We start from the raw sequence: 24,859 nt of genomic DNA, 5'->3' as shown, positions 1-24,859 counted from the left end.
GAATATCTTGAATCATGTCTAATCTCCCATGTAGGTTACCCATGCCCCTTATCCCCGCTTCCCATTTCTGTTCGCTGTTTGCTAACTTATGCGCCACTGTTCCAGATGCCGCCGATGCGGAAAGGTCTGTCGGAATTCCCATGCCAAAGTGCTCCGAGCACTTTGGGACGAAGCAAAATGACGTATCTAATACGAATACAGTCCGTTGAAACCCGCTGAGCTGCAGGTCTTACGTGCCCAGTACGAGAAAGAAGGCGACTACGTGGGCATCCAAACGAAGTTCAACTATGCTTGGGTATGAGACCCCTCTAAGCTACCCAGCTACCCAACCGGAAAACGCAATCAATCACTGTACATATCCGGCTAACCCTTTCTCTCCGCTTATGTCGGAGATTTAATTCAATATAGGGTCTTATTAAGTCAAACACTCGGCCCGACCAACAAGAAGGCGTCCGGCTCCTGTCAGAGATCTTCCGTGGCGCACCGGAACGACGACGAGAGTGCTTGTACTATCTCGCACTAGGCAACTACAAGTTGGGCAATTATGGCGAAGCTCGTCGGTATAATGATCTTCTGCTGGAGAAGGAACCTGCCAATCTGCAGGCAGCCAGTCTCGGATCCCTCATCGATGATAAAGTGGCAAAGGAAGGTCTAATGGGCATTGCGATCGTGGGAGGCTTAGCTGTAGCTGCGGGAGTCGTTGGCAGCCTAGTTTTCAAGGGAGCTAGTAGAAGACGGTGAGCGTTAGGATTGACGCGCTGCAAGGGTTTGTGGCACAGTCGGCTCGGGGCGACCTTGCGTCGCGGCTTTTTGACTCTTTTTCTTTTCTATTTCTGTATAGTGTCCAGTGGTGTTCTTTTGCCTAGCTTCTTTTCATCGGGGGATTTATTTGTATGATGCAAGCATTTTTCAGGCGTTATACCTGTACTTTCTGTTTCGTCATGTTACTCAGGCTTTAACGAACTATTATTCAATCCCGACTGAAGCTTCAAATGTTGGGAGGCTTACTCTGATATCTTTAGTCTTAACATAGCACTACGACTTGGTAGTAGTAGGTAGTAGTAGTATATAAAGTGTTTTATTTAGTTTTCACATTCTTCCATACTCCTTGCCACTTGCATCATTATTCTTCCGAGACATGAAATTAAGCTGAATTTGAATCATTCTTGCAGGTTCTATTTTTATAGTGCATGAAAGAAATCGTGGTGTTTTATGCCAAGTGTGGATTTCTATACTGTCGTGTAGTACCTAAATACTGCCATAAGGCAACCGCTTTGATTCCCGACGTCATATTCAATAGCTAGTTCTTTTCTTTTTTTCTTTTTTTTCTTTTCTTCTTTTCTTTTTCTCCTGGAAATATTACACGTCGCTTCTCTTAAAGAAATCCATCTTCTTATTGCTTCGTTACCTCGGATACTTGCAGTAGTCCAATAACACATAGCTGCCCCGCGTTGATAAGGCCATGACTCGTGACTGCTCCGCGCAATATCCGGCGACTTGATCTCTTGAGTGTCTTTACTCCCCCAACGCGTGTCCTGACGCATTTACTTGATTTCTCTTTCACTTTCAACCATGTCGAACCGAGAAGATCGCATATTTTGTCATGCTTGTGGCGGGGTAGCCTTACAAGTTGATGAGACGGATTTAAGCTGCCCGCTATGTGAATCTGACTTTACGGAGATTGTATGCGGCATCAATTTAAACCTAAGATAATTTCGAGCTTGAACTTCTTACTGACGCTATTATAGATTGAAATTCCTCCCGATAATGATCCTCCAGAGCAATTCCCAGCACCAGAATCCCCGCGCCATGAGTCAACAGATGATGATCGTCCGGGTTGGAGACGAACGGAGCACCGCACTTATTCACGCTCAAGCATGCCGGGCTCTCCATCATTTACTACCCACTCATACTCGTCACCCAATCATCGATTCACTTTCATTAGTACTTCGGTAACAGGCGGATTCCCAACCCGACAAGGCAATGCCCAACCTGCTCCCACCGTGCCAACCATGCTGCAGGGACTAGATGCTATATTCCGATCGCTTGGGGAGACCGGATACACTGAGAATGGGGCAAGAAGAGCTGCAATAGATCCATTCCATTCTGATTCATCAGGCTGGGAAGATCCCTTCCATCGGGGGTTGGGCGACCATCCCGATCCCGAAGAAATAGCTCCACGAGATCCCGCGTTACCACGATATGCAGATCCCGCGTTGCCTCGATATGCATCAAGAACCGCATTTCCGTCAGAGGGTAGCCTAGCTGAGTATGTGCTCCATAAACCCAGGTATCGTAATCACTTTGGACGCGCTAACGTCGCCTATCCTAGGCTTTTTGAATCTCTTCGGCCAGCAACGGCGCGAAGAACTGGTACCGGCCCAAACCCGTTGGCGATGCTTTCTGCATTACTAGATCTAAACCGGAATGGAGATGCTGTCTATTCACAAGAGGAACTAGATCGAGTAATCTCCCAGCTAATTGATCATAATGCTACAGGGACTGCACCACCCCCAGCACCCACTTCGGCCATTCACTCCTTACCCAGGAAAAAGGCCGACCAGCAGATGCTGGGATCGGATGGCAAAGCTGAATGTTCCATTTGCAAGGATACGGTAGAATTGGGAACGGAAGTTGCCATGTTACCTTGCAAACACTGGTTCCATTTCGACTGCATTGAGATGTGGCTCACCCAACAAAATACCTGCCCACATTGTCGCCGGAGCATTAATCCTACCCAGGCGGACCCTGCTCAGGACCCTGCTCGTGGGTGAGTTTTTTTTTTCACCTCCCTCATGAGCCCGGCCCCTCCAACCTAGACCAGCCCAGCTGACATTAAATGTTTCACAAAGGACCACACGGACAACTGGTGAAGGCACCAGTGACGACCCAGTTATTATCCAGGATAGCCCAGGCGCTACATCTTCCAATCGACGTCGACGACGCAGTTCCCCATTTGGATCGTTTAGTGGACGCTCTTCTTTTTCTCGATCTAATCGCTCGAATCAAAATTCATCGGTCCCCAATTCTCCTACTCCTGATCAGAATGCTTCTGGCTCCGGTACGAGGCGATCTAGCCGGTCCAGTCGGCACAGTCGTGATGGACAACGTGGAGGTTTTACAGGCTGGGTTTGGAGTCGATTTGGGTCTGGCAGCCACTAAAGACTATGTCATGAATGACGCAGCTAGCGAACTTGTCTATTTTTCCAACACACCATTTCCCCTCGGATTACATCTCTTTTGCCCTGTGTTTTATGTGGCGATACAAGCAGCTTGAGCGCTCCTTTTCTTTTTTTATGCTTCACCTCATACCCCCATTTTCATTTTCAGCTGCAGTTTCTCTTGATAGGTTTACACACACGGTACGCAGGCGGATCATGATGTGCCCGGGCTAGTCACCATGCTTTCTGTATTATTTCTTGATGATACTACTACCATTTATGGTGATGGTAGAATATATTATCGGTATGCCAATACTTTCACCCTCCACCTGTGCAGTAACAGTAGACTTGTATAGTAGTCGGGTCAGTACTTATGAGAAGTTGAATATATTGCAATCAGAAGTTGAATATATTGCAATCTCATCCACTCAAGTAGTCCTGAAGTATAATAGTAGTAAGCTGGTCAAAATTGAAATATCAAGACCATAACAACCTTGTAACATGTGCAGCAGACAATATTAATGCTATTAATCAATAGCATTATTCCACTTTAACAACCTTACCCGACTCAACCTCATATATAAACCCCGTAATAGGAACATCCAAAACAAGCGAACTCCCCTTCAAAAACCGAATATCATCCGAAATACTCTGCCTCAGATTATGAAAAGGTAAAAAGGCAATATGATCCGCGTCTTGCTGAAGCTCGTTTCGAATCTTATTCCGGATATCATCATCCGTAAAAGTAAGCATTCCACAATCAGTCTATAACCATTAGCATTGAACTGCAGTCAAGTATGTATCAAGATTCATCCAGACTCAATGAGTGGCAAATAACTTGATTGTATGAAACAGCTTACATGGTGCACGATGATGATCTCCCGCGTCCCGAGTAACTGCTGCGAGATGACGATACTGCGTAGTGCGTCAGATACCCGTCCGCCTGCGTTTCTGATGACGTGGGCGTCGCCTTCTTCGAGGCCTAATGCACGGGCGGGATCTGGAATTTGAGATTGTTAAATTAGTTATAGATCATACATACGGAGCATATCCAGAAGTTATCAAGTTCTCAGTTGAGAAGTTCAACATCTTTACCTAGTTCCCAGTGTAGATGTAAGAATAGATCGTGACGTACCGAGTCGCGCGTCCATGCAGGCGATTATAGCGACCTTGCTAGATATAAAAATGATGTTAGCGCTTTAGATATATCACAGTGGGGATAAAGTGGAGATGTGATTGATTTGATTGATCCACAGTGTGTGATCCATGGATATACTTACCGCGCGGGTGGGAGAGGGAGATCACCCTTTGTAAAAGATGCGGCATATTTTCCGTTCGCTGTTTCGAATTCTCGGGCGACTGACATGATGGAATATTTCAAATGTTGGAAATGGTATTATAAGCTAGCAGTCAAGAGAGGACCTTGGTGAAAAGGAGGAATATGTGTGGAATATAACTTCCCCCGCAGTTGATGTTTGCTTTAGTATGAGGTGATCTGTGATGAGACTGGCATTGGATGGCGTGCTGAACCTTGATTTTATACAGAAATGATTGGCAATATCATGACTCGGAGTATTTATCTATGACTGGACTTGCGTGATTGAACTGGAATCGACAGTATACCTAGGTATGAATTGAGAGTTTACTACAAACACACACTCTGAATCATCGTTGAGCAGAATGTATGTAGCAGGGTAACCCTTTCGAGGTAGTAACTTGAAATCCATAGTTGCTTAGATCTCAAGTCTTTTACGTGTCCACTTAAGGAACTGGTCATTACTCTCTTCTGTGGGCTTTTAAATCTGGAATGAAAGTCTCCATATCATTCATCGAGTTGTATTACATCAAGGCATCAGTCAAGCCAGAAATATGAAGGTACCTATATGGTAAGAAAGAAAGTTCAGTATTGTGACAAGAAAAAAGAAAAAGAAATCCAACAAGGTCAGGGATCGAACCCAAGACCTTCGAAATCAGAAATGCGTGGCCCCGGTGGCCTCACTTGATACATCCATCCTCAAGACATAATCCCTTCTAGCTCGCTCAACTATTTTTATTTTGAGGATCTGAAAGATGGAATAGAAAGGGAAAGGCTAGAAGTATCATGGGTAAAAGGGAAAAAAATCCCCCCCCAAAAATCATTATTCCAGCCGAAGCTGATTCCCTCCCGCCCGCAGGGATCATCTCTCCCACCAAAATCAGGCTCTGCATACCTAATTTTCGTATCAATGTCCCCCAAACGGGTCATTAGACCGCTAGACTATAGCCGGGTAGAGAGGTTACCTGGGGAGCTTTTTACTCGAATATAAGGGAGAATTTGTTACCATTTCGTGTTAGCGTCTCCATACTACAGCGACAACAGAAATAAACTTATTCACCTTTCTTTACGCTGACCACCCAGCCTACATTGTGAGTAGGTACTGATGCTATGGCGATAACTATGCTATCTGCTTTGGAGGAGGGATATTAGATTTCCAAATGATGTTGCAAATAATCCATACTAGGTAGACATGTATTAAACCTTGGAACATTTGAACAGGACTTGAGTAAATTTAACAAATCTCAAAACCATGACTATTTAGCAGCAATCTGAGGCTTCTTCTCAGTAAAATCCTCAGTGAAATCCTTCTGAGCAACCTTCTCACACAGCTCACGCAGGACACCAGCAGCCCACTCAAAATCACTCTTCTCCAGATAGACCTGAGCACTAATACGAGTCCACAACCACGGACCATGGCGGAAAATAGGAAGGAACGTATCATACTTAGCAACCAACGATCGCTGCATATGCACGACTGCGAGATTCATCTCCTCGGAGGATAAGGTTCCCCAAGCGCCCCCGAGATCAGCGCCCGCAACCCCGATAGGCAGACGGATGGTAGTCATGCAGCATTGACGCATATTACTCTTCTCGCCAGGCTTGAGATCTGGTTCTTGGAGTACATCTGTTCCAAGAGCGGCGGCAATTAGATCACCGGCTTCGTTGGCAAGGGTCTGGCAATAAGACATGATGGCTTCCTCGCCACCGCAGACTTCCCGGCGGAATTTCAGAGCTGCAGGAACGCAGACATAGGAAGAATCGTCGTTTGTTGCGGTCTCTGCGAATAATTGCTGGAATCTGGCTGACTGGTCCTGTAAGGACATAGATCGGATGCCGGATGAGATATCATCGGGAGTCTTGGGTCCAGGAATAAAGCCCCACGATGTGGGGAGTGTTGTGCGGATGAAGTGCTGGTTACGTTTGGGTACGTAAAGCACTGCCGAGCCGCGAGGGGTGTAGAGCCATCTAGATAACAGGTCAGACATAATGAGTCATGCCAGGATGATGGAGATCTGGAAAAGTGATACATACTTGTGGCAGTTGGATATGAAAAAGTCAGGTTGCAGCTCCTCCATATTGAGAGGAATCATTCCAACACCATGGGCACCATCAATCACGCTAAGAATACTCTCTTCGCGACAGATTTTGACGAACCGTTCGAAAGGAAATCGAACACCCGGATTACTGACAACCGCATCGAAGACTGCAGCGCGTACTTTCAGACCATCAGCGCGCGCCTTGCTAAGCACATCACGGAAACGGCGTTCCAATTCATCCTCTGCGATGGGGAACTCGAAAGGAACTTTGCGAGCTTGGAGAGGAGAGTGTTCTTGCAAAGAGACGAAGCCATATTCCACGGCTCCATACACAGACTCAAAATAAATGATCGCCTCGTCTTTTTGGAAGTTCAGATTGAAAAGAACAGTGTAGACGCCGGATGTTGCATTCCTCACGAAGACACATTCATCCTTTGGGGCGTGAATAATGGCAGCGACCTCTTCCCGAGCTTGGCCGAGAAGTTTCGCTTGCTCGACCCGGATATATGGGTCTGGACGGTTGTCGACGAGACCATGAAGAGCACGTTGCTTCTCTCGGACTACGATGGGATTCGCGCCATAGGAACCTATCATGCGTTAGCATTATGTCGAGTAGTTTCATGATTGAAGACCTCGGGACTCGGATACGGACCGTGGTTAAGATTTGTATATGAGGGGTCAAACTGCCAATGCTTCAACATTGGCTTTCCAAAAGCTGTAGGCTCCGAGCCACTGGTGATAGTCATGATTTCAAGAGTATTCCGGGTGATCCGAGTTACTTTTCACTTTGAATAATGAAGAATTGCGATGAAAGAATGGAGTTGCAGTCCAATATAAAGGTTTCTATCAAGTCAGAGGGGATTGGGAAGAAATGAGTCAACGGAACATGTATCCAGAAGCTTCAAGTTAGTCGCAGCGGATAGTGTTAATTTACAATTCGTCGTATGGTTTAGACCAATGGATTTATAGGACTTTATCTCCAGTCCCACCCGTGGCGTCCGAAAGGCGTGAAACGGAATGAGTACATAGAGTAACTAAATGGTTGATATTACTTAATAAGAATCGAACCCCACCTAAGCATTATCAGCGGGGAACACTTATCGATCTTAATAGATGATGTAGATCTCATGTTTAAATCTAAGATTATGATCACATACTTTACAATTTTAAAAATCTAAGATCTAAGATCTCTCAGGCTTAAAATTTTATGGATCTACTAGTATTAACCTCCAAGAATTACAGAATTTGGAATGGTCATTCCCCGATCTAAACCGACCTCTTCGCATGTCAACCTAGTGTTACATGTCCCAGAAAGAACATAAATCAGCATTGAATAATTCAAGATGTTCAATTATGGCTTTTCAAGGACTGAAATGCTTCTTATGGATTCATATGTCAACGAAGAACTACCATTCACACTTTCAACCAGTTGACAGACCTGCAATTCACATCATCCTTCACGCATCTATTGGTGGGCCTGATACTTCGTACTCCGGGGCTCGTGATCTCTTATCACATCTCGAAAATGAGAAATCAGAGCGGTATTCCAAGCGACAGGGTTTCTATGGGACCAAAATGGCGAGCTACGTATGTCGACAAGGATTGCCTAGTGAAGTGGAGATGGCCTCGTCGATTCCCAACGACCAGTGGATACCAGCTGAATTTTTCGAGGCTCAACAAAGAAAAGAGGTCTCCATGAACAGCATAAATAGCAGCCATGCTCCTTGACACTTTGAAATCAAGATCAAATTCATCCCAGATTGACACAACTTCCTCCCAGCGACATGGCTCTTGCTTATATCAAAGAGGAACATGGATGGCCTAAAGCCAGTATCTCATCCTGCCCCCACTCGGATCTCACGCCGAAGATCAAGATCGAGGTCAATCTGAAAGGCGTTGCAAGAACTTGCCTGCTCACTCTGATCGCCCGTGGATACGACAACGCCCTCCCCAGACCTATTCTCGGTGACCCATACGCGAGAGAAGTCATGGAGAAACTCAGCATCCCTGCCATTCCCATGACAGATTTTCAGAAAAGGAGCATTGTGCTGAGAACATACCAATTTGATCTCTGGACATCATCATTCCTTCAGGAAAACCCCAACACTACGGTCCTCCATCTAGCATGTGGTTTTGATAGTCGCATGCAACGGGTTAAATGGGGTGAAAATACTCGATGGATCGATATTGATCTCCCAGAGGTTATTCAGCTTCGAAAGAAAACTCAACCTATATCCTTTCCCGACCGAGATTATTCTCTCCTTGGCGTTGACGTTCTTGAAGAAAACTGGATGCATGATCTGGGGGATGTTTCTGGGCCCGTTCTCGTTATTATGGAAGGTCTGCTACCTTATTTTCGGGAAGAAGATATGAACAGGCTTCTACAGATGATTTGTCGAACAGTCCCTTGTGGAGAAATGCTATTCGAGGGTATAGGCTCCGCGGCAATAGAGTTCTTTAATCGTTCGGGTTGGATGAACTCTGTCACTGATATGAGGGCTAAATTTCAATCTTCTCTTGATGATCCCGTGGTCTTAGAAGATCTTGATCCACATCTAAAACTAGTCGAGTCAGTTCCTGTTATACAGGCATCAGGAGTAGAGAGGTTTCCTTTACTCACTCGTATATGGATGTATCTTACTTCGTGGTCGGCAAGTGCTAGGGATTCTGCACGACTACTACGCTTCAGATTTGGACAGGAAAAGGTATGAGGTATGCCTTCCAGGCCTTCCACATACTGAATACTATCAGTCACATAAATGTATGGATCATCAATTTGAGCCCTTCACAATATTAGCGTGCAAGATACAATTTCCTTTTTTAGTACAGTCCATGGGGTGGAGTACTAGTATTCTTGGAGTGCAGATCACAGTTCGGCTTTTCGTAATGGTCAACATGAGTCGTCATAATTTTCCGATGAAAATAGTAACCGAAACACTCATCAATGTGTAACGGGACGAAAATATCCAACCATGTAGTTTAGATCAGAAAATTAAATCAGTTGTTGTTTCATCTTCTTCAGGGTGACTGAAAAAAGAAGCCGTAAGCGCTGAGCATTCTCGATGAGTCCGCGTCACATGATACGCAAGGGGGTATACATTGGGCTTAATATCTTCCATATTCAAGGACCAAAGAAACATTCGAACAAGATACATCTTCTGCAATCACTCAACATGTGGAACTGTGATTTTATGAGCTGCAGCAGGCCCGCAGTCCGGCAAATAGGCGGATGTACTCTATGTGACAGACATCTATGCGCCGTTCATGTGAAACCCCAATATCATAAATGTCCATCATGGAAGGTAAATCAACAATTCATCAAGTTCATTGTACTAGACTAATCTTCTACAGGATACAGATCAATATCTCCCAGCAGCTGGAAAGGCAGAAAGAGACGAAATGAACAAACTTCTCTTGAAGATCAATGCACCCGCTCTTCTCTCTCAAGCAAACCAGCTACGCGGTGGAGTTACTTGCTCCATTCCTCGTAGCTTGAAGTATGACCCTGAAACCAGAGACAAGGTCATGGGGGGTATGAACTACCACCTTGAAATCCAGTTCGGCGATGGAGTCATCTGGCTCGTGCGAATCCGAAGATCAAACGCTGCATCTCCACCTGCAGAACTGCAGAGCTACATTCTGCAGAGCGAAGTTGCGACTCTGCAGTTTCTGAGCAATATCAACATACCAACTCCTCAGGTATATTACTATGAAACAGATGAGCATAACCCCGTCGGTGTTCCATATATCCTTATGGAGAAAATGCCCGGTACAAACGTGGGAAGTTCTCTGTCCATGACGTGGTCTCCTGAGAATAGACGAAAAGTCCTAAGTCAGCTTGCGGACATTTATATTAAGCTTCTCAAACACCCGGTTGACAAAATGGGCTCATTTGATGACCCAGGCTCCAAAAATGTTGGTCCCTTTGCTGTTGAATCCCTTACAGATCGACGAGGAAAGGAGATGAAGAGAACGAGCCCTTGTTCTTCTATACAAGAGTATTACAAATCAGGTATCAATCTCACACTGGATTTGATTCTGCGACAGGAGATATACACATCTCGACCCGTCGATGCGTACTTGATCCATCGCTATCTCCTGGATACCGTAGCAAGAGTCTTCTCGTTTAATGACCTTGACGACGGGAACTTTTATCTCAGACATGCGGATGATAAGGGTGATCATATTCTTGTTGATGAAGACTTCAACATCACTGGAATCATCGATTGGGAATGGGCGTATACAGCGCCGAAGTCAATCGCGTTTAATTCGCCCATTGCTCTTCTTCCAGTGCGCGAGTTCTATGATGGGATCAACCGACTCGGCGATGATGAGTTGATCTTCGCGCAACTGATGGAAGAGAAAGGACACCCCGACCTGGGTGAAATTACACGAACTGGACGTCTACTTCATCGATTTGATTTTTGCTGCGGCTATGATATCTCGGATTGGGATGGATTCTTGGGTCTTTTCTTTGGTCTCGTAAACGGGTTGAGTGAGGATTTGACAAGAAAATTCGGTGATGATCAGCACCTAAACTGGGAGATCTGGAAGACAGAGGCGATGGAGAAATACTGGCGAGATGAACGGCTTCAGAAACTCATTGAGGCAACGAACTTCTTTTAATATTATAGCTGGATGAATTAAGCTGGATCTGTTATAGTACATGGAGGCACATAGGCCCATGGGTCATTAGAGGTCGCTTGTAATAGTGCTTTTTCAACAGTTTTCCGCCTGAATGCTGGTCCTGGACCAACGCATATACAATCGGAAGAGATAACTTGTATAATTAGTAAGGGACATGGTATTAAGAAAGGAAGAACCACTCACCCCTTATAAAAGTGTTGACATCAAATGCAAAGCCTGGTTTGATTCGGAAACCAGAGTCTTGTGTACTGTCAGGTTGGATATCAATCCCCCTTTCTTGTAGAAAACGCTGCACTCCACAGGCATCTAGCCATTGACCAGGACCGGACTCAGCAACTAGCTGCCACGATCTGGAACTATGTGCCAGCTGGTCCAAAGAGAAGACATCTTTCCTGGGATGTAGGGGACTCAGAACTTTGGTGCGCTGGTCAACCATATCCCCCACATAATCAGTAATGACGCTATAGAATCCAGATATGATATTGTCGCGCTCCGATTTCGTTAGAACAGTGCCAAACACACGTTGAATCCTTGCGGCATCGTGCGGTGCATAAGCGAGTAATCTATAACCCTGGTAACTGCATTCTCGCACAATATGGTGTGTGAGGGTCCACGGTCTTTGCTGTATTAGATTTTCAGGAGACATTGACATCTGTGGAATTGGTAGTGAGGGAGGTAAGGTGGGTTCTGATAAAACTATTCCGAACGGGAGCATGGTTTGTTCTTGGTAAGGTGGTGTAGGAGGAAATGATAGATCCGTCCACTGGTTGATACCCATCATAGATGGTGTCGGTGAACTTTGAGAGCTAAGTGAACTGAGTGTAAAGTCCGAGCTGACAATTTCCGCGTCAAAGTCTAGATTGACCGCAACTTGTGGGACGATGGGTCCATTTCGGGGCAACTCCTCCACAACTTCGGTAGAGCCTTGTTGATCTGATTCATTGGAGCTTTGTTGGGCGAGTGATACGCATTGTCGAGTGATATCTTGGAGTGCAGAGGCAATATTTGGGTGAGAATTCAGTAGGTTCTCTTCGATTAGAAGAGTACTGAACGATAGGAAGGACTGGCTGAGTTTCTCAATGCCTGATTCTAGGTCTGCCACGCGAGTCTGTAAGGTAGTGATAGTTGTCTCTTTTCGTTTGCGATAGGCTTGTTGAGCGACGCGGAGCTGCTTGCGACGTCTCTGGGGATTGTGAGTCTATATCAAAACTAGATACGCATCAGATAACCCACCTCGGGTACCTCCTTATCATCTGTGATAACCCGCGGACGACCTCTCTTTCGAGGCTCAGCTGTCGGAGGTTTTTCGTCAGGCATGGTTAATGTTAGTCTCAGGACAGTGAGTGGGGCCCTGTGAGCTTATCTGCGAAATCGAAGAGAGACTATGTATGAGCATAAGCAGGCAATGGGACACAGGAGGCAATAATTGTCAGCGATTCGGGATGTTGAATAATCAGAAACTCATAAGCAGCTCTGGAGTCCAGCCCACTGTGGGTCTTAGTAAGCGGCGATCATCCCGCCCTGGATCTATGACCAGATGAAATTGGAATTGCTTACCAACGAAGTACATAGACAACCTTAGAACCTTGGAACTTGTTCAAGATCTCATTAAGAATGCAATTGACTAAAATAAACTGGATCTGTACATATCATTTTCTGTGTTTTTTTCTCCCAATTCAGAACAACAAAACGAAAATGAAAGAAGCACATATGGACCTGTTCACCCTAACTTCAAGGCTCAAACATTAGGTCCCTGGAGTCCTTGACGCCTCCAAAGAGGACTTGGTCATCGACACTCTTAAGAATGACAGATACCAGAGACCTGAGTCTGAGGAGGTCCAACATCCACAAACTGCGAGCCACTAAGTGTGGTAACACTATGATCAATACCATCAAAGGTACAAGTAACACCCGCAGCATTCATCTCAATGTGAGAGATACTCAAGACATTAGCTAGAAAACAGTCAGCATTCAAACACTTCACATATTACTTAGATTCGGAGAACCTACTAATCTGAACAGATCCTCCATTGACTGGGAAGCTCTGGGTGAACTCTGCACCAGCAGCCCCGATAAAAGTAACCACGACGTGTTGTCCAACGGGATTGGATATCTTATGACAGGATCCAGAGGTTTGAGTCTGGGGAGGCCCGACATCAACAGTCTCGGCTCCAGTAACGGTTGTCACACTGTGGTCGATGCCGTTGAATGTGCACTGGACGTTTCCGTTGCCGGATGCAATGTGCGAAATGCTTAATGGGTTGGCTGTTTCATGTTAGATTCTGCTCAGATAAATTTGAATAGAAGGTAGGTCTTCAGCATACAGATAGAGACAGAAGAGCCATCAGTAGGGAAGTTCTGGGAGAACTGAGCATTTGCTGCTCCGATGAAAGTAATGTCAACTGTTGAAGTTCGCTTCATGGGACTTGCAGATGAGGTTTCTGCGAGAGCAGCCAGAAGACTAAGTCCTGTGATGAAATGCATGATGTATTTGTATAAGAACGAATTGATGTACTAGTGAGTGATTCAGATGAATGAGATGCTCGATTGTTGCTGATGAACACACCAGAGACGTCCAGAATGGAGGACTTTATAGATTTTCAGCATACAGGAACTTGTATAGCTGAAGAATCAAGTACATCATGATCCAAAAATATCTGCTCTCATAGAATGGACTTTTGATAGTAATACGATGAGAATGGTGACGTCCGTGAGAGTCAACATCCTGCTGATTTCTGCACATGTGAGACAAATTCGAGGCATTACCGCAGATGCTATAGAAGACAAGACGGTGAATTCATGGATTGAAGACTTGATATTTTAACCCGAATCCTACTATTGGAGGTCCAAATTGTATAGGTAAGCTAAATTCCATGGTAGTTTGATCCTAATTATAGTTTCTCCGCAATTTTGGAGTCACGCGGATGTCCCCGTATACAACTTGAACCTTCGTACTCGTGTTCCAACAAGAGGAACCATAGGAACCCAGTGTCATGGTAATGGGACTATATGTCAAATATGGAAAATGTACTAGTGTCTCATCTCACTTGAAGATTTCTCTTTGTAAAACTAACTCGTGTATGCACCGCATGCACCGCCTAGTCTAAGACAGCAGTGCCATGGCTCTTACCTTAGGCTTTGAGAGGGATTTTCGAAGTCTAAAAGTCAAGCCTAAATACTACCTGAATACATGGCTCAAGTTTATTGGTTTGGTAGGTCTCAGTATTGCTGTTGAGAATGCTGAAGCAAAGGTCTATCGAGTACAGAGGGATCAAGTAGCCCTATACCAAGACATTTAGAGATGCGTAAGTTGAGGGATTTCTGTGAGTGAATAAGGCTCTGGCTAACTATAATAATCCATGATAGATACTGTTGGAATGTTTGAACAAATGTGTTTGTGATATGCCAGTGAGCAATTTAGTAGCTCTGCGCTGTCACTGGTACATGGTTCTTCTATCAGAATGACATCAGGACTATTCACAGCCATTCTCAATCTTTGGCTACACTTAGTTACTGACATCTGGATAAAGGTACTAAATCTAAATCTATAAATTTAATATCTTGATCTTAAAGAGTACACGTTTACAAAGGGAAATAAAGAGAGATGTGCCCGAAAAAGATGATAACTATCTAAAGGAATCTTGGGCAGGATTGAAGATGAAAGTGAGAAAAATGAACCCCGGAAACCCCGAAAACACGCTTTTCATGAAAAATCATGCAATCGTATCATCTCATGCAGTAGAACGACGGGGTAAAAGAAAAACGCCGGGAGAAGTAGTCAGGCCTTGAAAGGCCGAAAAGGTAAATATAAAAGAAAAAAAAGAAAGGCAGACGGAACGCGTTTAGAAACGCAGATCCCAGCCGATCTTGGGGCCCAGACGAGGCAGCTCATCGGCAACGCTCTGGACATCCTTGTCACCACGACCACTCAGGTTGATGACGATATTCTCGCCAGGCTTCATGGTCTTGGCGAGCTCCATGGCGCCGTGGACGGCGTGGGAGGACTCCAGAGCGGGGATGATACCCTCGGTCTCGGACAGGGTGCGGAAGGCATTCATGGCCTGGGCGTCATCCGCGGTAACGAAGGTGGCACGGTCGGCATCCTTCCAGGCACTCAGCTCGGGACCAACACCGGGGTAGTCAAGACCGGCGGAGATAGAGTGAGTGTCGGAGATCTGTCCATGCTCGTTCTGCAGGACGTAGGTGCGGACACCGTGCAGGACACCCTTGGTACCGCCAGAGAGAGTGGCAGAGTGACGGGCAGTATCAATACCATCACCACCAGCCTCAACACCAACCATCTTCACGCTCAGATCCTTAGAGAAGGGGTAGAACATTCCAACGGCGTTACTGCCACCACCAACGCAAGCAACAACAGCATCGGGAAGGCGGCCGGTGAGCTCCTTCATCTGCTCCTTGGTCTCGTCACCAATAATGGATTGGAAAGTGCGAACGATCAAGGGGAAGGGATGGGGACCGATAGCAGAACCAATAATGTAGTGGGTAGTGTCAAGATCAACAACCCAGGCGCGGAGAGCCTCGTTCACAGCATCACGGAGGGTACGGCTACCAGCATCGACAGCGACAACCTCAGCACCAAGAAGCTTCATGCGGAAGACGTTGAGAGCCTGACGGCGCACATCCTCGGCACCCATGTAGACAGTGCACTTCATGTCGAACTTAGCGCAGACAGTAGCAGTCGCGACACCGTGTTGACCAGCACCGGTCTCAGCAATAATGCGGGTCTTGCCCAGGCGCTTGGCAATCAAGATCTGGCCGATGGCGTTGTTGATCTTGTGACTACCAGTGTGGTTAAGATCCTCGCGCTTCAGGTAAATGTTGGCACCGCCGCAGCGCTCAGTAAGACGCTCAGCAAGGTGAAGGCTGCTGGGACGGCTCATGTAGGGGTAGTGAGAGCGGTACTCTTCCCAGAACTTAGGGTCATTCTTGGCTTCATTGAAACCTCGCTCAAGCTGGGCCAAGCAGTCCATGAGGGACTCAGGAACGTATTGACCACCGAACTCGCCGAAGCGGGAAGGCAAGACATTGGGATCCTTGGTCACATTGAGAGCAACGAGCTGGTCACCCAGACCGGGGCCGGCAGGGGTATCAGCCTCAGTAATGACCTTGGTGGGCTGGACCTCAGCATCAGGCAGGGCCTTGTGGACAGCCTCAATGACATTGACTTCACCAATGATAGTTCCTTGAGCATCACGCTGAAGCTTGCGACCAGTGATGCTAGAAAGGTAGTCCTCAGCAGCCTGAGCAGCCTTGCCCTCAGCGGCTTGGCCAACGACAGTGATGATCTGACTGCCAATGACAACACCCTCAGCGGCCTGCTGAACATCAAGGAAATGCTGGCGAGTGCTGACACCGAAGCCAAGAGCAGCGGGGACGTTTCCAGAGTACTCGTGAACCCGCTTGAGGAGCTCGGGGATGTTGGCGCTCAGCTTGCCGGTGGCACCAGTGACACCCATACGAGAGACAACGTAAATGAAAGAGTCCGCAATCTTGCAAAGGAGCTTCATGCGGTCCTCAGAGGTGGACGGGGCGATAAGAGGAACGTATGAAAGGCTAATTGTAAAAAGTCAGTTTTTGAACAATGCATTGCGTGAAACAAACGATCATTCCATGGATAAAAGGCATTGCGTCAAACAAGCGATTAACGCATGTGAGAAAAGGGGATCGAAGAGGTTCACAATCTATCAGATCGATGAACAACTCAGATATTAAAAAAAAAAAAAGATGTAACTTACCCAGTCTTGGCGCACAGGTCACGGAAACGGACAGCCTCCTCTGGGGGCAGGTCGACCATGATGAAACCGTTGACACCAGCCTCCTTGCAGTCGTTAAGCATACGCTCCTCGCCGTATCGCAGAACCGGGTTCACGTATCCCATGAGCATGATCGGAGCCTTCAGGCCACGGCTGCGGGCAGTGCGGACCATCTCCAGGACGGTAGTAACCGACACGCCATTTTGCAGAGCCTTTGTGTTGGCCTTCTGAATGGTAGGTCCGTCAGCGATGGGGTCAGTGAAAGGAATTCCGAGTTCGATGATATCTGAATTATAAATGAGAGTGTTAGTGAGTTGACGTCTACCCCGCCACCGCGTGGAAGGGGTGTGAACACGTACCGGCGCCACCGTTCTCCAGACCCAGGAGAATGTCAACAGCCTCCTCGACGCTGGGATATCCAGCAGTGATATAAGCGACAAGAGCCGCACGGCGAGCTTCCTTGCACTTAGCGAAAGTGCGCTTGATGGCTTCCATGATTGAAGTCAAAGTGTTGTAATCGGGGGAGAGAGAAGAGGGTTGAGAGGGATAGAGGAGGAAAGAGGAAAGAAGGAGAGGGGCGAAATTTGGAAGTCGAGAAAGGCGGGGTTGCAATTGACCAGCTCACTCTTCACTTCACTATTCAATGCTGTGGGGGAAGGTAGCAATATCGCCGTGAGTCAGTTTCGACTTCCTTTTTTGCCAGTCGCCCCGCTGAAATCACGTGCGATAAGGCAATCTGATCATCACGTGAGGCTATTTTGGTCGTTATGAAGGTATTGCCAGGCGGTTAGGGTATGGGATATGTGTTGCCAAGAAACGGGGTAACAGCACGTGACCAAAACTGGGACTAGTCACGTGAATTGAGTTCTAAGGTTTTCAGATTGGCCAGTCACGTGTAATGCCTCGATCTGATTGGAAAATAAACAACCCGCATGGCTAACCTAATTCGGACGATTTCTGATTAGTCAACTTTGGAGTCTCCAGCCCTGGAGCCCTGCCCTGGTGGGAGGCTCAGGCACGGAGGAGTGTACGGAGTAGAGAGGGTTCTATTCGATCTTACAGTCTTGGATGAAGATTATAGTGGACTTGAAGTATTTGGAATGATTTCAGATTGATAAAACCAACAAAACCCTTGGTTTGAACTCAAGTAATAACTACTAGTAGATATAGTATCAGGGCACTGCCCAAACGCCCGAACAATGCAGAAAAAAAGGATGAGAACCCTCAGCTCGAAAGAAAAAAAAAAAACAGGAAAATAACAAAATACTCCCAATATTAACCAGCAGGAGTAAGAGAAGAAGGAAGCCAAGAAGAAAAGGACATAGCCCGATCTCTTGTATACTCCCAACCCCCTCAATCTGCAATGCGCGGGATAAAAAAAAACAAACCAGCAATAGCCAAAACCCAGACCTCCAAATCCGAAATCCCAAAAAAGTAAAACAAAAAACCAAATCTATCCAAAATCCGTCCTGCGAATGCGTAAGGAATGACTGCAGCGCCCATGCTATGCCAAGTACTCGTACAGTAATAGCCCAGAAGTTTTGTATGCAAAAGGAGAGTAAGGCCCAAAATGCTCGGCAAAAGTATGCAACCCAGATAAAAAGGAATGAACAAGACACCATCTAAAGATGCGAAAAAATTTTGGGTAGGGGGCATTCAGGCGTAAATGTTGTAAGGAGAGACGTGAGATCGTGGAAAAAATCAAAAAGCAAGTATGGTCAGGCCCCCAGCCTTGAAATCCAAGGGTGAGGCCAACAGCGCCGTCTGGGCGTGGCAAAGGAGTGACAGGAAGGAGAATCGTGTATCTTCAACAGAGCAGAGGGGAAATATAAAAATAGAAGGGGATAAAAAGACGACAACAATAAACAGAAAGCAAAAATCAATCAATAATTAGATGATCATGGACCATGATGACCAGGTGCCGAGTCGTGCAGCGGGTACACGGGCTCCATATAGGTGTAGCAGGCGCTAGCCGGTGCAGCCGTGGAGGGTGCTGTGGTACCAAGAGCATGGATATCCCATGCTGACCGTGGAGCTGGGGCCACCAAGCTGTGGGTGCCATGAGGCTGGCAAATGGCGGGATAGGTGTAGCTACCCATACCCATGGTGGTATACGGCTGTGTGGCCGCAGGCATAATCGCCCGGAGATCAGCGGCAGCAGTCAAAGAGGCACACTGATCTGGTTGTGTTGAGTAGACCGCGGGCGCCAGGTTGGCGTGGTAGTTCGGTGTCGGTCCAGCATCAGAGACTGAGCGAGGAGAGGGGGCAGTGTGAGCCTCAGTGCCTGAATCGGAGCCCGTGCCGTGGCTAGCGTATGTTGTCATCGGGGTGTGCAAAGAGCCTGCGGTGGAGGAATAACTAGCGGACTGTGATACACAGGGTTAGTCGAGTTAAAAAATGGAGACTTGTGGGTTACTCACGTATTTCCCAATGATCTTCTTCAGGGCATGGCTGAGAATCTTCCAGGGGAAGACCTTTACGTCTTTCTCAATGTTTCGTGGTTTGGGTGCAGGGAAACCCATGATGACCTTGAAGAAATCTTCGCTGTCGGCCTTGGCTTTGGAAACAGTCAGAGGGCGGAATCCTTCCAGGTTGCGGCGAATACGGTTCTTCTCTTCAACAGTGAACCGAACAGCGACCAGAGACTCCAGCAGGTAGATGGTGTCAACACTGGTCACGAAGCATTCAGTCTTGCCCTCCCAGGCGATACAGCTGATGCAGATGCTGTTAGGTGTGCGCTCCTCAGGGGTCACAGGCTTGAAGTCAGCGTGAATTGTGCTACCGGACTGGGAACGGGTGAACTGGACAAGACGTCGCTGAATAGTGCACTCTTCCTTGCTCCATCCCTCAGCCATAGTATCCAGATCTCCGTTCAACTTGAGGATGGCCTTGGTAGGGTAAATGGTATAAGGGTTGAAGACTTGGGTGTGAGCCATGGTCGATGACTGCTGCAGAGTCGAGGTGCGGATGAGTGTGGGAACGGAGCCGCGTCCTGGGGAAGGTCCCCTGCGCTGTGGGATTCCATGGGCGATGGAAAGACCCGATTGGATACTTGCTGCCCTGCCATCAGGTCCGACGGAGACGAATGAAGGGCTCCAAGCGGGAGTAAGAGGAGAGGGCGCACGGATGCCGTTGTGAGGTGTGGCGGAGACTGTTGAGTATTGAGCAGCAGCGGTGCGAGGGGAAGAAGCAGCATGGTAAGGAGCCACAAAGCCCGGAATAGCAGGAAGAGACTGCACATATGGAGAGTAAGAGGTGGAAGTGGAGCGACTGTGGGTGTTGTCACGGTAGGAGTAGTTCTCTTGAGAATCGACCTTAGGCGCGATCGGCCCAGTTGGTCGCTTGACCGATGCCGCCGGCACGGGGTTGTCGGAGTACGATGAGTACTTCCTCTTGTGCGAGGCTCCAGATGCCGATGACTGTGGCATATGTTCATAGGTGTAGACACCGACTTGCAAGGTTGCGGCCGGGTAATCCCCTTGCGCTTCCAACACCACCTGCAAAGGCACAGCAAACGAGGGCGAGCCAGTGGTAATGAATTGAGGCGCATCAGCGGCGAGGGCATATTGGAAAGTGGAGCCCTCGAATCCCAAAAATGTTGGGATGCATTCGCATCTCTTTGAACCGAATGCCACATATAGGGTTCCAAACGCGGAACTATGCAGATCGTAAGGAGACTGGATCTGCACCACAACCCGAGTTCCCTCACATCCCCTTTGAGGGCTGTAAGTAACAATCTCGGGTAGTTGGCGGGAGCGGTTGCTCATCAATGGGGATGGAGCCTCCTCGTATGAACTACCATACTCGGTACCGGGAATATATGGGACACAGTCCGAGATCTGGCTAGCCTGGTCGGCCATAGGGGAAGGAACAAGAGAAGTAGTCACGTAGGGAGATTGGCCGTAAGTTGTGAACGAACTAGCATCATGCAACGATCGTGTGGCAGCGTAATCTGGGTATCCACCGTGTTAGTCTGAGGGAGAATATAAGAAGGATTGAATGGATATCATACCAAGTACAGAGCTAGCTCCCGGCTTTTGGAAACCAGACATAGACAGGAAATGCTCAGACTTGGCCCACAGGCCGTCTGAAAATGCACCGAGAAACTGAGATTCTTCAGAATCCGAGAAATCCAACGATTCACCCACGATTAACGGCGTTTGGAAATCCGGGTCGAACTAGAATGAGAAAAGACGAAACCAGAGTCAGCCCACCATGATCTAAAACGCATGGAACAAGAGAGAGAAGGTTTTCAGGGGGAAAATGGTTTGGTGTGGCTTCAAACAAGACCATGCACTGGGTTTGGCACAAGAGGCAAAACATGCGGGCACCCAGAGACAAAAACCAGGGGTAAAGAGAAATGGGGAAATAGATCTCACCAAAACACCGTGTGTCTTCGAGTAAGCCAGCTTGACAGTGTTGCAGAAACTGCAACGAGACAGAACCTTCTTAAGAAGCGAGTGACTGAGAATTTATTTGTTCTTTCAACACCACGTTGGTGAGCAACCCACACGCACACACACGAGAAAGGGGCGAAAATCCGAGACAGAAGACACGGCGAAACGAAGCTTGGGCTGTTTAGTCTCACAAGGAAGTCGGCAATACAAAGCCTCGAATCACCATCCAGGATTTGCACCACCAAGGCTGAGACTAGAGAAGGCTGGCTGCAGCAAAAAAAAGAGAACTTCTCAAATGAAAAAGTGCCCAAGATGGTTCATACAGACCGCAACTGTGGGAAGAACCTGTCGCATAAGATAGCAAGACTTAGAGACAAGAATTCACCGCTCGTGGCGACGGAGAGATCCGAGATTGGAGAGAATCCACGAGATTGAACGGAGCGGGATTGACTTGGGAGGCGTGATCCGATGAACGATGACTGGTGAGGTTCTGGGATTGACAGGGTTCTCTTTGCTTTCTTTTGATTTCCCTATACCAGGTTTCGGGAACGATGTTGTTTGGGCACCAAGATACGGGGATGACGAACTACTCTCGCAATGAGTATGAACACTTTTTTGACTTTCACTTTTTTTTCGATTTCCTCTTTTAGGGCTAAAAGCCGGCGTCGGAATGATGCATGGACGAGGTCTTGGAAGAACTCACCGAGTGAATCAATACTGAAAAGAAGTAGAAAAAGTAAGACTGATTTGTCGTTCGAAGTCGCCTAATATGCAAGAATTTGGCCGACGCCAGAATCTAGAAAAAGAGTCCGATGTCAATAACAAACACGTACATCAAATGCAATAGCGGGACACGGGAACGCCATCCGACAGGACCCATCCAAAGCTCGAGCTTCCTCATCTCTCTTCAATTTTCCGTTCTCAATAGCTCCAAACTGATCCCCCCTCCATGACGGTCGTCATCTCCCGCAGGTGGGGGCAGCTTTGAAGCACGACTTCTTGACTGCAAGGAGACGGGGTAAAAGATCCAAATAGGAAAAAATGCAAGGCACGGGGAGAGTGAGACCGTGGGCGCGAAGGGGGGGAAGAAAAGTGGAGTAATCAACTTCTGATTTGTACTAACCTTAAGCTGAGCAATATCTTGACCCTTGACGGCTTTGCGCTGAGACCTTGCCAAACAGATGAATGCTTTCCGTACCGGGATCAATGAAGTGGATGCCTTTAGCTGAGACAAGTTGATGAAGATGGAGATGATGGTCTAGAGCGAGCGTAACTCAATCAGGTTGATTGAAGGCGGGGTTGATCTCTTTCTTCGAAGATTGTAGTATAAGTGGATATAGATCAAACCCGGGGGGAGATTCGATATCCGGCAGAACAAACGGGATGCACTTCTTTTTTCTACTTCAATCGAGAACTTGGAACGGCAAACGCCGTATACAATCTCCCTTCGATTTAAATTCCCCTTTTCTTCCGATAGATCGTGGGAATATATCAAATCAAGGGTGCATCCAACGAATCAACGTGTGAGGCGCAAGGCGTTGCGAAATTAAATATTAAGAATATTCGATATGAACCTTTTTTAGTATCCTTTTTTTCCCTCTCAAGACACAATAAAAAAGAAGAGATCAATAACAATAATTATTAGGTCTCACTTTTTAATCAGTAAAGAATTGAATTTTTGGAGGAAGAGGGTTTTTGTGTTTTTTGTTTCTTTTTTTTTCTTGTTGATCCGAATGAATTCAATGGATATTTCAAGAAAAAAAAAAGGCGTAGCGAACGTGGTTCTCGTAGCAGGAACAAGCGAGCGTAAGAGCGAACGTGGGTGAGCGAATGTGGGACCGTTCAAGGTGTCATAATAGTTATCCAAGAAGATTTGGGGAAGGGAGGGGGAGAGAAAAAAAAGAAGATAAATCATGCAAGGATGGAGAAGGGTTAAAAGCGAACGGTCATCTACGATTATTATTAGCACCTGGCAGAGTCCGAGCAGGTCAGAGTGCCAATCCCTCCGACCTAAACTGTATAGGGCCACGAGAGCGTGGAGTCACCTCCTACGCTTATGCCGATTGGGAAAATGGGAATAATAATAAAAATCTATTTTTGATTTTCGCGAAATATTATGGAATAATATTTATTATTTTTCTATTTTTCATTATTATTATCATTATTATTTTCGATTTTTTCCCGGGTCACCCTGAACTAAGGGACTAGTGGGAAATCGTGGCGGGGGATGCACAAGATGTCGAACTGGGGCCACGGAAACACTGAGCAACACAAGAGAATCAGATCGTCACACTGAGAGTCTCGGGAGAAATAGTATTATATTATGGTGTACAATTCAATTTGATAATTAATCATCGAGTTCTTTAAGAGTAATACTAATAACACTGAAGTAAACATTTGTACCGGCCCGGGGTACATGTACAATGTACGACAGTACTTCTCCCATACTTTGATACACACTCCCGGTATATCCATCTCGGATGCCAGTTCATTCGATCCGAGGTCTCCGGATCTACTTGGATCTGTTCGGACATCTAACTCATTTAGAATAGGGTAAAAGGTTGGTTTGTCAATCCTTTTTTTTGATTATCGATCTTTATCATACTGATAGCTCAATTATTGAAGAACCTTGGATCCTTGAAAAAAAAATCTTTTTTGAGGGGGTTGGCTTACGGAGTACATGCCCGTGGGTCAAGTAAGTAATACGAAGACGAGAGAGCTTGATGCGCTCGGGGTAAACACCAATCTGGCGGGTTGCGCCGCGATAGAAAAGTGGATCCCATGGTTGAACGGAGAAAAATTGAAAAAAAAAAAAGGGATCCTAGGAGAGAACCACGGTCACAGATTCTCAGCCCCGAATATGACTTCATGGTATAGAAAGAAAGATGATGTCGGATTATACGAAAGACTCGGAGATCATGAAGATCATGGGAGCAAGTGGCTGTCAATGTCGCTGTACGGAGTACATACGGGTATGTATCATGTATGTAAGAAAAAGAAAAGAAAAAAAAAGTGTCCCCCTTGGACTGCAACGCATAGATCCAATCATGGCTATGATGCACATATATTTCCTGCTTTTCCTGCTTTTCCCTTCCAATCAGATTCAAATATTTCCTCTTTCAAAAAACCCCATCGTTTATCGTTTATCGTCTATTCTCTTGTTCTTTGAGAATCTCTTACTCCGGTATAATTAGCTCCCGCCCTAACTTAGTCTCGGAAAGGGAGTTAGGCCGTGACGGCCCCAATTAATCCCACTCTTTTCAACCCAGCAAGGAGCAACCAGAAAAAAGAGTGAGAAAAAAAAAGTGGACAACCCAAACTGGTGGAGGGAAGGTCATTTTTCTTTTTTACCTAGGGACATTACTTAACATCTCCTCTCCTAAATGGGGTAAGCCTGAGAGCCAAGAGAACCCTGCGTTTCCAAATCTTTCTCCAGAGATGCCAAGGACTTCAAGGGACTTCCAGGTCCACTTGGATCGCCCTGAGCGCAACAATTGGAGCATAGTCGCCGGTTCGGCCGTACAGT

General features: G+C 46.6%; 10 protein-coding genes across 10 annotated transcripts; 4 read left to right on the top strand and 6 right to left on the bottom strand.

The window, feature by feature from the left end:
• Positions 1-14: 14 nt before the first annotated feature.
• On the top strand, positions 15-735 carry N7483_008462 (mitochondrial fission 1 protein; the record flags this gene model as incomplete). The annotated part of the gene is made up of 4 exons (XM_057091889.1): positions 15-30; positions 106-124; positions 202-295; positions 409-735. Coding segments are annotated over 4 exons (456 nt in total), but the record flags the coding sequence as incomplete, so codon positions are not given.
• Positions 736-1,572: 837 nt separating this feature from the next.
• N7483_008461 (putative RING finger domain protein) lies at positions 1,573-2,774 on the top strand (the record flags this gene model as incomplete). The annotated part of the gene is made up of 2 exons (XM_057091888.1): positions 1,573-1,683; positions 1,749-2,774. 2 exons carry the CDS (start codon positions 1,573-1,575, stop codon positions 2,772-2,774), a joined length of 1,137 nt encoding a protein of 378 aa, XP_056943062.1.
• A 927-nt stretch (positions 2,775-3,701) lies between these two features.
• On the bottom strand, positions 3,702-4,527 carry N7483_008460 (beta-class carbonic anhydrase; the record flags this gene model as incomplete). Its single annotated transcript, XM_057091887.1, has 4 exons — positions 3,702-3,926; positions 4,022-4,161; positions 4,297-4,334; positions 4,442-4,527. 4 exons carry the CDS (start codon positions 4,525-4,527, stop codon positions 3,702-3,704), a joined length of 489 nt encoding a protein of 162 aa, XP_056943061.1.
• Positions 4,528-5,732: 1,205 nt separating this feature from the next.
• Positions 5,733-7,261, bottom strand: N7483_008459 (putative aminotransferase family protein (LolT); the record flags this gene model as incomplete). The annotated part of the gene is made up of 3 exons (XM_057091886.1): positions 5,733-6,444; positions 6,511-7,102; positions 7,168-7,261. The coding sequence occupies 3 exons, from the start codon at positions 7,259-7,261 to the stop codon at positions 5,733-5,735; spliced, it is 1,398 nt and encodes a 465-aa protein (XP_056943060.1).
• A 1,038-nt stretch (positions 7,262-8,299) lies between these two features.
• N7483_008458 (class I SAM-dependent methyltransferase) lies at positions 8,300-9,226 on the top strand (the record flags this gene model as incomplete). Its single annotated transcript, XM_057091885.1, has 1 exon — positions 8,300-9,226. One exon carries the CDS (start codon positions 8,300-8,302, stop codon positions 9,224-9,226), a length of 927 nt encoding a protein of 308 aa, XP_056943059.1.
• A 688-nt stretch (positions 9,227-9,914) lies between these two features.
• N7483_008457 (phosphotransferase family protein) lies at positions 9,915-11,141 on the top strand (the record flags this gene model as incomplete). The annotated part of the gene is made up of 1 exon (XM_057091884.1): positions 9,915-11,141. The coding sequence occupies one exon, from the start codon at positions 9,915-9,917 to the stop codon at positions 11,139-11,141; it is 1,227 nt and encodes a 408-aa protein (XP_056943058.1).
• A 181-nt stretch (positions 11,142-11,322) lies between these two features.
• N7483_008456 (bZIP transcription factor) lies at positions 11,323-12,479 on the bottom strand (the record flags this gene model as incomplete). Its single annotated transcript, XM_057091883.1, has 2 exons — positions 11,323-12,345; positions 12,396-12,479. 2 exons carry the CDS (start codon positions 12,477-12,479, stop codon positions 11,323-11,325), a joined length of 1,107 nt encoding a protein of 368 aa, XP_056943057.1.
• A 481-nt stretch (positions 12,480-12,960) lies between these two features.
• On the bottom strand, positions 12,961-13,646 carry N7483_008455 (uncharacterized protein; the record flags this gene model as incomplete). Its single annotated transcript, XM_057091882.1, has 3 exons — positions 12,961-13,115; positions 13,173-13,427; positions 13,487-13,646. 3 exons carry the CDS (start codon positions 13,644-13,646, stop codon positions 12,961-12,963), a joined length of 570 nt encoding a protein of 189 aa, XP_056943056.1.
• Positions 13,647-15,004: 1,358 nt separating this feature from the next.
• trpB (tryptophan synthase TRP5) lies at positions 15,005-17,431 on the bottom strand (the record flags this gene model as incomplete). The annotated part of the gene is made up of 3 exons (XM_057091881.1): positions 15,005-16,736; positions 16,919-17,222; positions 17,296-17,431. 3 exons carry the CDS (start codon positions 17,429-17,431, stop codon positions 15,005-15,007), a joined length of 2,172 nt encoding a protein of 723 aa, XP_056943055.1.
• Positions 17,432-18,834: 1,403 nt separating this feature from the next.
• On the bottom strand, positions 18,835-22,199 carry medA (transcriptional regulator medA; the record flags this gene model as incomplete). The annotated part of the gene is made up of 4 exons (XM_057091880.1): positions 18,835-19,302; positions 19,357-20,888; positions 20,949-21,114; positions 22,167-22,199. 4 exons carry the CDS (start codon positions 22,197-22,199, stop codon positions 18,835-18,837), a joined length of 2,199 nt encoding a protein of 732 aa, XP_056943054.1.
• Positions 22,200-24,859: the final 2,660 nt, after the last annotated feature.

Source organism: Penicillium malachiteum (genome assembly GCF_028827825.1).
Source record: "Penicillium malachiteum strain IBT 17515 chromosome Unknown utg000004l:1.0-4883003.0:1.0-4884900.0, whole genome shotgun sequence".
Taxonomy (NCBI): Eukaryota; Fungi; Ascomycota; class Eurotiomycetes; order Eurotiales; family Aspergillaceae; genus Penicillium; species Penicillium malachiteum.
The sequence above is the reverse complement of the archived record's forward strand: the minus strand, read 5'-3'. Positions and strand labels throughout refer to the sequence as shown.